The following is a 12,863-nucleotide window of genomic DNA, read 5'->3' as shown; positions in this document are numbered from 1 at the left end:
ACACATCTCCTTCGCCTCCAGCCCTCCAAGACTTCCCGGCTGCTCCCTACCGCACATGCTTTGCCCGGTGACGCGCCCTGGCAGCGGCGAGAGGAATAGATGAGACGTTGCCTAGGGTTTTGCTCGTGCGCGTGCTCCTTTTTTTCCACGAAAATTCACCACGCTGTCAAACAATTAATTTGGAACACGGAGGATGGTACGCTGCCAACTAGCTTGATAGGAGATGTCGACCACACAACGGGGTGTGTAATTCCATATGGGCATCGGGTTGGAGGTTGCATGATGGGTGGTCTCCACACTAATGTTTTTTTTTTATCGAGATTTCAGCTATGAGGGAATGTCTGTATGGTGACCAAAATCCAATGCGGCACCATTTGTTTGGCCATGGCAAGAAAAAGTAATATTTGTTTAGTTGATTCTGTTTTTTCTTGTGTTGCCAGTTCATCTTAGTCTCGCCAATGTGGACCAACTCATCACGAGTAAGCAGAAGTTTGACCACAATTTTGGTTAGCAAATTATCTGTTAGAACACACTTTAGCTAAAACAAAAATATATAACTAGTTTAGATGATAAAATGGCGTGTTGCTTACCGGAACCATGACGAGCAGAGAAAGGGACCAACACCACACCACAGCTGAGCATCGGAAACCATGGGCTGGTTGGCAGTATCTCGGATCACCCACCAGTCAGGAAGATGGTCGTGTGGGCCCAAAGTGCAGGGTCAAGAAAGCAGAAAGAAAGAAAGAAAGAAAGGACGGAGAAAAAGACTGACCCTCCACGTTCTTATCTGCAGCCGGTTTGCCCCAGCTTTCGCTCCGCCCGCCGGCTGGCAGCAAACCGCATCCGGTACTGGCAGTACTCTCCGGCGCTAATCGCAATGATTTTCACGGCAGAGGTCTTGCTTCTTCCGCTGATCCTCATCTACAATGCCTGGCTATTTAGGGCCGCGGCAGCGGGGTGGGGGGAACGAACACAACAGACGCCGTCCTCCTGCCACTTCACCTCTCCCACCTTTCCCCACTCTTCTCCAACCCCCGGACGCAGGTAAAGAACCCCAAAAACCCTCATTTCCCCCCCTCCTTCTTCCTCTTTAATCGTGTGAGATCCGGGCAGTTCTTCGCTGTGACTCCTCTGCTCCCGGATCCTGCTTTGCTTGCTGGTAGTGGTAGGGATGGCGCGATCTTGACGACCCGAGCACATCGATCTTCCCCTCTGTTTTTTGTGTTTTTGTTTTTCGTTTTCCGTTCTGTGTTCTTGTTTTCCCTCTCTGCTTCTGCCTTACTCTGCTTCTTCGTTTGATGTAGTTCTAGTCTAGCGCCGAGTCTTTGCGCGTCGTCGAGGTCCTCAACCCGCACCACCTCTCGCGCAATTTCCCCTTGGTTCTTTCTTCTTGTTCCGTTGCCTTTGCCCTCTCTGTGTTTTCTTTTTGTTTTATTTGAAAAAAAAAACCTAATGTCGAGGATGGATTTCCCCCTGTTTTTTCTCCACATGCTGTCTCTTTCTTGATGTCTGGCGCGACGACTCCTAAGTCTGGTCGTCCTCGATCTCTATCCACTGCAATTTCCTCGTAATTATATATAAAACTAAAAAGGATTGGAAGTTACTGCAGTTTAGTCGTTTGGACGAGAACTGTTGGTGCTTGTGCTAGTTGCTCTCAGATATCTTTTCCCTCGTTGGAGTGTAGCACCAAATCTTACCCGGGTGTCTTTTCCCCTAGTTTTCTCCGTGGATAATCAAATTAACTACTTTTTCATGGGTGCTTGCTGCCGAAATTGCTCAACTTTTTGTGTGGTATGAGTAGGATCATATAATTTTCTGCCGATTGCCTGTCAAATCAAATTATAATGATAGCAAGAAACACTGTTGCAGTCTTTACTATCCTGTCAATGTCCAACTAACTGTTCCTGTACGCTATTGTCTGCTGATTTGCAAAGACCTTATTTTTTTAGAGGATCAGGTTGCAAAGACCCTATAACCATTATACATCCCTGAAAGTGTTTAATACTCAAACATGCAAGTGGGGCATTAGTCAATGCTTAGGCTCATGTAGGAACTCCCTGATTGGTTCTGGTTTACGTCTGTACAACGGGATAATTGAGGATGATGGCGGCTGTAGCACGCCCTTGCTTATATATACCACCTCTTTCCTGCCTCATTAATCACCCCACCTTGTCATTTGAACCTATCCTGGTACGAGCCAAGCATTCTTTCTTGTCTTGGATACTTGCATACTTCTATTGTCTGCTTTGCAGTAAACATGTTATTGAGAATTACTTTAAGATTCGATATGTTCTATATGATGGGGTTAATATTGTTACATACGTAGTTCTTTTGGCTTTCTTGTTTTCCAGAGTTTTAGCCAAAGCTCCTGTAGTTGTTGTATTATGTATGCTAGTCATCTCTGAAGCCTTGTAATGATTATAAACAAATAATTGCTATTTTTCGTGTGTGGTGGGAGTGGGACCATATAGTTGTCACCAATTGCAATTAATCCATTAGAATCAATAATGATTGCTTGCAGGAAGCACAGTTGCAGTCTTTAGCATCTTATCATTGTCTAATCTACCTGTTCTGTACGCAGTTGTCTCCTTTACAAATAGCCTAAGCCATTGAAAGTGATTCATATGTTCTTAAGTTAGCTCGAATGCCCAAGTGGGCGATTAGTGAATTGCTTAGGATGCGTATATGCTTGCTGATTGGTCTCATTGGTCTCCATCCAAGTGGATACAGATAACAATGGGATAATTGAACAGGCTGTGGACCTGTAGTGCGCCCTTGCTTATAAGGCGCATTGCAGATGCCTGCCTTCCTTGTAAAGGTCCACCCTGTTTCTAATTTGGCCCTATCCTTTTACCAGCTGAGCATTTCACTTTTGCCTTGCCAATTTAAATTTCGACTCAGGCATGTTCAGATGTTCTCTTGCATTCTTCCATTGACTGTTAGTATTGTTTTCAAGAATTGTTAGTTCTTTTGCTGTTCTGTTCTTGTGGTGTTCTACAGAAAGCTCTTATAGTTATGTATGTTTATCTCTGCAGCCTTGTAATTTGTACAAACAAATTAAATCATTTTGCTCAAGTAAGTTGGAGATCTCAGTTTTGTTCACTGAGAAAATGAAAATTAATCATCAGTAAAGCTGGATTTAGAGTAAATAGCTTTCTTTGGGTATATCTCTAGGTGTTTAGAGGCACAACTGTTTGTTTTGTTGGTTGATATGAGCATCATGCGGCTCCTGAATGAGTGTAGGGATACTTGTTGATTTAATAATGTGTGAAAATTTATTTTTGGAAAAAAGAGTTAATGGTATTATGCATATCATCACTATAGACATATTTCATTACTTTGTTGATCTTATGATATATGAAATATCCAGGTACTACCAGAAGTGATCGGAAGCCTGCAGTATGGGCAATCTGTGCTGCTGTGTTCAAGTTGACCAGTCTACCGTGGCCATCAGAGAGCAGTTTGGGAAGTTTGACAGTGTGCTTGAGCCAGGATGCCACTGCCTGCCTTGGATCTTTGGGAAACGTGTAGTTGGACATCTCACACTCAGGTTGCAGCAGCTGGATGTGCGCTGTGAAACCAAGACAAAGGTTTATCACTTTATCTTAACACCCAGTTACGAAATGGATGCTTAGATGTCTTTTATTTCCAAAGAAAATGTGCCATCGTTTTTGTCCTAACAGAAATTTCAAAGCTTAATGTTGCATCTTATAGTAGGTCTTTGTGGGCTGTAAATCACATGAATCCCTGTTTGAAGAAAACTTGCTTTTCCTGTTAACTTCTTCTATATAAAATGAACGGCACTGAAAGTATATAAAATTATATTGGTAGTTAGTTACTCCCTGCAACTTCTAAATTTTAGCATTTTGGTTTGCCATCTGCATATAATCCTAAATTGACTGCCACATGATATTAAGAAACGTTCTCGTATAACTATACTTACTAATTATTAATCCTTTAGTGACCTAATCAAGTATCCAAAAGGTCACATTGCCATTGATACTGTGTTCTGTATTTTCTTCTGCTATTAAGAATTATCGTGATGTTGCTGACATGTGAAGTTCTGTAGGACAATGTGTTTGTCACTGTTGTTGCATCGATTCAGTACCGACCTCTGGCTGGCAAAGAAAGTGACGCATACTACAAACTGACCAACACAAGATCCCAGATTCAAGCCTATGTCTTTGATGGTAGGATTTCTTGGTATACGTGAAGATTTCTATATGGTGTTTCAGTAGCTTAGTATATTCATATCATCACTGATACAGCTGAATGTAATTTGTTCAACATATCCCACTATTCCTGTATCCACTAATTTGGGGCACTGCTTGATATCTGCAGTGATCAGGGCAAGTGTTCCAAAGCTCAACCTGGATGATGCTTTCGTGCAGAAGAACGATATAGCAAAGGCTGTGGAGGATGAACTTGAGAAGGCTATGTCCGCATATGGCTTTGAGATCGTGCAGACCCTCATTGTCGACATCGAGCCGGATGCGCATGTCAAGCAGGCGATGAATGAGATCAATGCAGGTTATTTGCTAAAGCCCTGACGTGATGAAAGTTGGACACTTGTACTTAAATCTGGCCTCCATCATATCACTGACATGATACTTGTCCCTTTTGCAGCTGCAAGGATGAGGGTGGCTGCAAACGAGAAGGCGGAGGCTGAGAAGATTGTCCAGATCAAGCGTGCCGAGGGTGAAGCAGAGGCCAAGTACCTGTCTGGCCTCGGTATCGCCCGCCAGCGCCAGGCCATTGTGGATGGCCTGAGGGACAGCGTCCTGGGCTTCTCAGTCAACGTGCCTGGCACCACTGCAAAGGATGTGATGGACATGGTGCTGATCACCCAGTACTTTGATACTATGAAAGAGATCGGCGCATCCTCCAAGTCCTCGGCGGTGTTCATCCCCCATGGCCCTGGTGCGGTGCGCGACATCGCCACGCAGATCCGCGATGGTCTTCTTCAAGGCCAGTCTGCCTCTGACAACTAGCAGTTGGCTTTGCCGGCATGAACTTTGAAGCTGGTGGTGGTTTGTGGTTTGCTAGCTATTGCTTAGAGTACTGTCTAATATGATGCATGCCGTATTATTATGAACTTATATGGAACCATATGTGGATCGTGGCGTGCCATGCCTTAGGTTGATGTGCGGTAACAAAACCTTTAACCTTGTGGGAATGCAGGATGATATAAGTGTGTTATGAAATGTTGGTGATGAAGTTGATCTAATGCTTTTGCCTCGTTTATTTTGCCTTATAGTATTGTGGTTACACAGTTTTCATGGGGGATTTCTTCTGAGATGTCTTTACTGTTTTGCAAGAGATGTTTTTTTTCTTGAGATTACACTTATGTGTACCATATGTTTATAGAAGAGGAGATCTATGATTACAATTGACGCCAGAACAATCAGAAGCTGATTGTTAGGGCCATCACCACACCATAGATACAAAGGCCACCCTCTCACAATACTAACACCTCTTCCAAGAACCACATGCACAGCTTAAAATCAGCAACAAGCTTGCTGACCAACATAGCCTCATAAACCTGTTAGGGGAAATTGGAGAATACACGAGCATTTCTTTACTTCCAGAGCTCCCAACAGATGATCATGAACAGAGAGTCAAAATCTCGCCGAGTGGCCGTTGGGCATAGGCCCCGGACATGTATCCACCAATCATGAAGCCTATTGAGTTTACTGGGCATGCCAACCATTGGAAAGAGCTCAGAAAAACATGCCCACCACACGTACCTGGCGTAGACACATTTGACGAGCAGATGGTAGCCGTGTATTGGTCTTGTAGGCATAGGTGGCAAGGCATCATATATCTTTTTTGACGGGAAACGGCAGGAGCTCTGCCTTTTTTTCATTTAAGCAAGGGGAAAATACTGTACAAGTACTGGAAGTCCAGTTACAAAGAGAAAAGAAAATAGATGCCAAAAGAATTCATGGGACTACTCGCATAGAATTGGACCTACAGTGTGCAGATCGTCTTGGATCAAAGACGCTACAGTTTCAGCATTTGCCTTTTCCCCCTCGAAAATCCTCCTATTTCTCTTCTTCTGTAGATGCCAAACCGTGTACACTGCCATGGTAATCATCAAACGAGCTTCTTTCTTCTTGATATTTCTCGAAATCTTTCTCCACCAACCAGTAATAGAGGTGCAGCGAAGGGCCAAGTCTGATGCGACCGTGTCTACTACGGTGGCAGTGGATATTTTGAAGGCTGGACAGGGAAGAAATGAGAAATATATGCTGCCTGCTTTGCGTCAGAAAAGAAAGGAATTTGTCGTTGTTCATGACATCAATCAAACAGTTCACCACGTGAGTAAGTTCTATCATGACAACAGGGTGGCATGTACTTTTGTTGTAGAAGTTCCCATTCAAATTGCACCAACGGATGAAGTTGAGCCGAAGATCAGGACTCCATGCAAAAGTCTGATCAACAGTGTGAGTCGTTTGAGTCGTACGTGATTAACACAAGGAAAGTAGTACTATTTTGGAATTTTGTGAACGGTTGCCGGATTTTTATATTAGCTTAATAGTGATTAGTTAGTTAAAATAGGAGAGAGTGTTTTTTTCTTCCTGGTCACTAATATACTATACGTGCATGTATCAGTATGTGCTAACTAGATTTTATGTCCAATTTACCCGCAAAAAAAAGATTTTATGTCCAATTAGTTTTCAAGTCGTAATAGGAGTCTAGGTTGGTGCAACCTTGTGCCTGCGTGCACTACATATAAGGCCATCTGGCCGTGTATCGAGGGACGGGTTTTTTTTACGTAAGTTAAACCAGGAAAATCGCTAGATGATGACAGCCAAGATCTGTGCGCGATTGAGTTGAAGAACCGATTTGGTTCCGTTTTCTTTTGGCTAGAAGATTGGAGGTGAGGCCTCTAGTTTGCTGCTGGTTCTTTCACAATCGTCCACGTACTTCCAATGAGGGTGTGCATGTTGTTTAATTAGGTTTGCATCTAGTAAACATATAGTTTTTGTGTTGTTCATTACTATTTTGCTGCTTGGCTGTTTGGGAAATTAGACAATGAAAGTTTGCATATGAGATCAGTGTACCGTGAAAGATTGAGAAAGCATACACGCCATCAATTTTTCGTCGACGGTTGCACCAAGTGGTATTCAGAGCAAGGTTGATCATGGTACAATTTTTTCCTGCTATTTGATTCAATTGTTTGAAAGATGGTGAACTCGCATCATGAGAAATCTGATCATGAGGAGGACGATGAACTTTCGGTGGATCTGGAGATAAGTGATGATTTGCGTATCCATCTGATGTCGATCAAGGGAGCCAACAGAAAGCTTGGGACAAGGGTTGAGGAATTGTCTGCAAATATTGTAGGTGTCGAGAACAGGTTGAACGAGCGTTTAACTGTCAGCGACCGACAACGCACTGATAGTCTACAGGTGGTGACCGAGAGTCTTAATCGGCTCACTACTGCAGTTCAGCGCCTTTAGGCAAGGGATGTGGCACCCCGACAGTCCCGCTCACCACGATGACGTTGTGACCGCGACAACGACGATGACGATGATATTTTTGAGGATTCTAATGCCCGTGGAGGCTTACCTCACCGAGCACGGCATGATGTTGGGGCTCACCTCCATGCTGGGCGGCGCCGTGACTATGGCGGCAATGGTGGCCACGAGGATGATGGTTTGGGTCGAATCAAGATAACCACACCTGAATTCTCGGGACGTTGTGTTGACCTGGAGAAATATTTAGAGTGGGAGACGCGCGTAAATCAGATTTTTGATGGTCACAACTACTCCGAAGAGAAGAAGGATCGTGTTGCATGAATGGAATTTATAGAGTATGCTCTTGTATGGTGGGATAATAAGAACCATACTCACGAGCGACCAGCGATATGGACTGGCATGAAGCGAATCATGAGGGAACATTTTATGTCTGCTTATTACACTCGCCAACTTCATAGTAGACTACATTGTCTAGTGCAAGGTTAAAAATCAGTTGATGAGTACTACAAAGAGATGCTCCAACAACAAAAACAACATAGAAGAAGCATATATGACCTCCGTTTTTGATGAACTCGAGCTTGTCATGAAGATGACCATAAGCTCTAAAACTCACAAAGAGAAACACCAAACAAGAACCAAGAAAGATGATACAAGGATGCAATGGTTTGAGCTCTCGACGAACGATACAATCAAGCTACTCACTTGAGAGCCCCCCTTGATAGTACGGCAATCGATCCTACAACCCGGTCTCCCAACTACCACCATGAAACCGGTAAAATAAAAAACCTATCAAGGGCAAACCTTTGTCTTGCACATAGTCCAGTTGAGCTAGATGATGACGATCTTGACTTCCTCAAGTTGGATCACCTTACTTGATGGTGTTGGCTTGATGAAAACTAGTAGATTGCTCCCCCCATACTCCACTATGGGTGAGCCACTCTTCGAAAAATCTTCACAAGTCCATTGTCACCACAATGGATGGCAAGCTTCAAGGACGTGATCTCTTCGTGATGCTCCACTTGAACTCGCACACCACAATCTTGATGACGATCACCACTTGATGTCATCCTCCATGGGTTGTATGAGGTCTTCGTCTTGATGCAAACCCATGGAAACATACATAACCCCACATAGAACTCTCAGCAGACCATGGGTTAGTACACAAAGTGTAATGGACAATGCTTACCATACCATCGGATCACTTGATCCCTCTCGATACATCTTGTACGCTTTGTGCGTTTATCAACTTGATTCACTCTTTGACTTAGTCTTGATCAACCTCTCACATGACCAATCTTTCGATAATTCCTTGAATAACACCTTGGTCATAACATACTATCCTTGAAACCAACAAATAGACTTCAAGAAAAAACCTATGGATAAACCCTTCAAATATAACTCAAGGCAACCATTAGTTCATAGAGATTGTCATCAATTGCCAAAACCAAGCATGGTGGCGCCGCATGATCTTTCAGAGTCCAGCATCCATCTCAGACATCCTTTGGAAAATCCAACCGTTCATCGGCTATGAAATACCTATATCGATGACCCCTCAAAATTTTAGCTCGATCCGACATTTGAAACTCCGAAAAATGCCTGATGAGTGCATCCATTTTCGGTCTTGTTTTCTGCGCGAAAACGAATCTGACCCCAGTTCATCTTTTTGATGAATCGGTTATTGGACGTCCTTTTTGAAGGATTTTTTCTAGAATACTGTGTTTTGTTCATGAAATACATGCCCACAAATTTTGATCCTTTTCCTAGGCGATCTTCACCATCACGCCGGTGTCATACTAGCCCGACAACGATGCTCCACGCATGCCAATCTATGCTAGACAAGTCATCGCTTTGTTGAGCCAAGGTCAACCTCATCGGATCATCACCCTGGCGAGCTGACCAAGAGTTCGGCATTGCTAAGGCTAAATCATCACCAACATCGTCGCACATGGATTACACGGGGTGGGCACACCATCATCGCCATGCAGTCACTTCATCAAGCCGGCATCGACCACGTCACAAATTTTGACCTGCGTCGGCACTACCGTGCCACCTCTTCCTCAAGCCGACATCCAACAAGCTGACCTGCCTTAATACTTTGATTGACATGAAGGCTCTGGTGTCTCTTCGCTAACATGCTCCGTCACCTCGGCTGGACTAGAGGTTTCGTCATCTCTTCATCAACCTACTCCGGGGACTTCGGCGTCACCAGCCGACCAGCCTCATCAGATTAGCTGGACCGGAGGCTTTGCCCCGCCACAAGCCCCGACCACGTCATCAACGCCGAGCACATTAATGAGCTAAGTCACTTTCATGCTCAACTTTTTGTAAAATAATAATTTATGTTCGGCTCGACTAAGCATTTTATTGTTGTTAAACAAAAAAGCTTTTTGTTAAAAACTTTGTTTCTTAAAAACAACTTCCTTTACCCATCTTAACCAGGGGCTCTTAAATTCAGATGTGTCATTTTACAATAAATGTTTTCTTCATAGTCATTGCTAAGTTTTTTCCTACCACTCCTTTTTTGACTTGAGTGTACGGTCAATAGCTGGATAGCCTGGTGATACGTCTCCAACGTATCTATAATTTTTGATTGTTCCATGCTATTATGTTATCAACTTTGGATGTTCATGGGCTTTATTATGCACTTTTATATTATTTTTGGGACTAACCTATTAACCCAGAGCCCAGTGCTAGTTTCTGTTTTCCTTGTTTTAGAGTATCGCAGAAAAGGAAAATCAAACGGAGTCCAATTGACCTGAAACTTCACGGAACTTATTTTTGGACCAGAAGAAGCCCACGGAGTATCGGAGATGGATCAGGAGAGTCCCGGGCTGCCCACGAGGGTGGGGGGCACGCCCACCCCCCTGGGCGCGTCCCCCTGCCTCGTGGACAGCCCGGAGTTCCACCGACGTACTTCTTCCTTTCATATATACCCATATACCCTAAAAACTTCGGGGAGGACAATAGATCGGGAGTTCCGCCGCCAGAAGCCTCCGTAGCCACCGAAAACCAACCTAGACCCGTTCCGGCACCCTGCTGGAGGGGGGAATCCCTCTCCGGTGGCCATCTTCATCATCCCGGTGCTCTCCATGACGAGGAGGGAGTAGTTCTCCCTCGGGGCTGAGGGTATGTACCAGTAGCTATGTGTTTGATCTCTCTCGCTCTCGTGTTCTCGAGGTGATACGATCTTGATGTATCGCGAGCTTTGCTAGTATAGTTGGATCTTATGATGTTTCTCCCCCTCTACTCTCTTGTAATGGATTGAGTTTTCCCTTTGAAGTTATCTTATCGGATTGAGTCTTTAAGGATTTGAGAACACTTGATGTATGCCTTGCATGGGATACCCGTGGTGACAATGGGGTATTCTATTGATCCACTTGATGTATGTTTTGGTGATCAACTTGCGGGTTCCGCCCATGAACCTATGCATAGGGGTTGGCACATGTTTTCATCTTGACTCTCCAGTAGAAACTTTGGGGCACTCTTTGAAGTTCTTTGTGTTGGTTGAATAGATGAATCTGAGATTGTGTGATGCATATCGTATAATCATACCCACGGATACTTGAGGTGACATTGGAGTATCTAGGTGACATTAGGGTTTTGGTTGATTTGTATCTTAAGGTGTTATTCTAGTACGAACTCTATGATAGATCGAACGGAAAGAATAGCTTCATGTTATTTTACTATGGACTCTTGAATAGATCGATCAGAAAGGATAACTTTGAGGTGGTTTCGTACCCTACAATAATCTCTTCGTTTGTTCTCCGCTATTAGTGACTTTTGAGTGACTCTTTGTTGCATGTTGAGGGATAGTTATATGATCCAATTATGTTATTATTGTTGAGGGAACTTGCACTAGTGAAAGTATGAACCCTAGGCCTTGTTTCAACGCATTGCAATACCGTTTGTGCTCACTTTTATCATTAGTTACCTTGTTGTTTTTATATTTTCAGATTAAAAAACCTTTATCTACCATCCATATACCACTTGTATCACCATCTCTTCGCCGAACTAGTGCACCTATACAATTTACCATTGTATTGGGTGTGTTGGGGACACAAGAGACTCTTTGTTATTTGGTTGCAGGGTTGCTTGAGAGAGACCATCTTCATCCTACGCCTCCTACGGATTGATAAACCTTAGGTCATCCACTTGAGGGAAATTTACTACTGTCCTACAAACCTCTGCACTTGGAGGCCCAACAACGTCTACAAGAAGAAGGTTGTGTAGTAGACATCACCTGGTTTCTCTGTAAAGCCACTCGAGTTTAGTTCGTTAAATTGGCCTTTGATAAGCACTCCTCCTTCGGGAAAAGGAGGTTGAAGCTGAAGGCTGGCCTACTTAAAGTCTAAACATCGGATGTGTCATGTTAAAGCACGACGGAAGCACACATTAATTTTAAGACCAATTTCGAATTGGTACAAAAAACTTGATTTAATTCAGACGTAAAGTTTTTACATAGTTTGTTGGTTATTCGAGTTTACGACACTTTTAACATGTTTGTATGTTTTTCTCTCACGAGGTGGGACATCCTCTTAATTGAGGTGCCATGCGTAATAATTCAGCTTGAGAAATCTTTTCTGACCTGTAGCTCGGCATGTTTCCTGCCGACCTGCACCTCAACATTGGCGAGACACACACGACATCTGGACTAGTTCTCGAGGAGATACGATCATAGGGCCGGCCATGTTACCCGACCCAAGTTACGGGGGCTACTGCATTGACGATTCAATGCAATAAATCTAAAAGTGCAATATAGTTTTCGAGGAGATTACGATCCTCAGGTTGGTCGGCCGCACCCAACCTGAGTCTCGGGGGCTACCGCACACCGTGTTTTTGTTCCTAAAGTATGTTGCCAAGCAGGGACTTCATCCTCAGGCCGTTTTCGTGAATCGACCTGAGTCTTATTGGCTACTGGGATCAGCAGTTTTCTACTATCCTTTAGGTGCATACCAGACTTTTGAGCTAACACGCACCTTGAGGGTTGCTAGCTAGACATCTCGGCAGAGAATAAATTGTGCTAATCAAAGAAATCCGCAAAAAATCAGCCCAAGGCCGAGGTGGTGCACCAACTCAGAAACTGTCAGAGTAAATGACCATGGGTTGCCTAGCCGGCTTCCCCTGGTACTTCAGAAAAATTACAGGCCGAACAAGCCTCCAAGCTTCCAAGACATGGGGCCGTCTTCCCCCAGCCGGCTACCTCTCAAGCCGGCTGCGCAAAGGCAGCCCAGCCCAGAAATCCTTGAGAAATAAGACCACGAGAAGGCCGACTTCCAGAAGCCGGCCGTAAAAGGGCCAACTCCCAGGAGCCGGCCCCTCAGCAGGCGGCTAAGATCTTGCCCTTAGAGTCTGCACCCACATAACGGTGACAAGACGGGG

At 44.1% G+C, this 12,863-nt stretch overlaps 1 protein-coding gene across 2 annotated transcripts; it reads left to right on the top strand.

Annotated features, from left to right (window-relative positions):
- Positions 1-827: 827 nt before the first annotated feature.
- Positions 828-5,227, top strand: LOC125509355 (hypersensitive-induced response protein-like protein 1). 2 transcript variants are annotated; one of them, XM_048674318.1, is made up of 6 exons: positions 828-846; positions 943-1,044; positions 3,371-3,590; positions 4,070-4,190; positions 4,342-4,530; positions 4,627-5,227. In XM_048674318.1, the coding sequence occupies exons 3-6, from the start codon at positions 3,402-3,404 to the stop codon at positions 4,989-4,991; spliced, it is 864 nt and encodes a 287-aa protein (XP_048530275.1). In that variant the 5' UTR covers positions 828-846; positions 943-1,044; positions 3,371-3,401; the 3' UTR covers positions 4,992-5,227. The 2 variants fall into 2 exon arrangements, with proteins under 2 accessions (XP_048530275.1, XP_048530276.1); XM_048674319.1 differs by lacking the exons at positions 828-846; positions 943-1,044 and adding an exon at positions 2,013-2,190.
- The last annotated feature ends 7,636 nt before the right edge of the window (positions 5,228-12,863 follow it).

Source organism: Triticum urartu, chromosome 5, assembly GCF_003073215.2.
Source record: "Triticum urartu cultivar G1812 chromosome 5, Tu2.1, whole genome shotgun sequence".
NCBI classification, from domain to species: domain Eukaryota; kingdom Viridiplantae; phylum Streptophyta; class Magnoliopsida; order Poales; family Poaceae; genus Triticum; species Triticum urartu.
The sequence above is the reverse complement of the archived record's forward strand: the minus strand, read 5'-3'. Positions and strand labels throughout refer to the sequence as shown.

Excerpts from the sequence above, each read along its gene's own strand:
- LOC125509355 (XM_048674318.1), top strand. The coding sequence starts at position 3,402 with ATGGGCAATCTGTGCTGCTGTGTTCAAGTTGACCAGTCTACCGTGGCC. Across the intron at positions 3,591-4,069 it reads GCTGTGAAACCAAGACAAAG|GACAATGTGTTTGTCACTGT; the intron begins GTTTATCACTTT and ends GAAGTTCTGTAG. Across the intron at positions 4,531-4,626 it reads GATGAATGAGATCAATGCAG|CTGCAAGGATGAGGGTGGCT; the intron begins GTTATTTGCTAA and ends TCCCTTTTGCAG.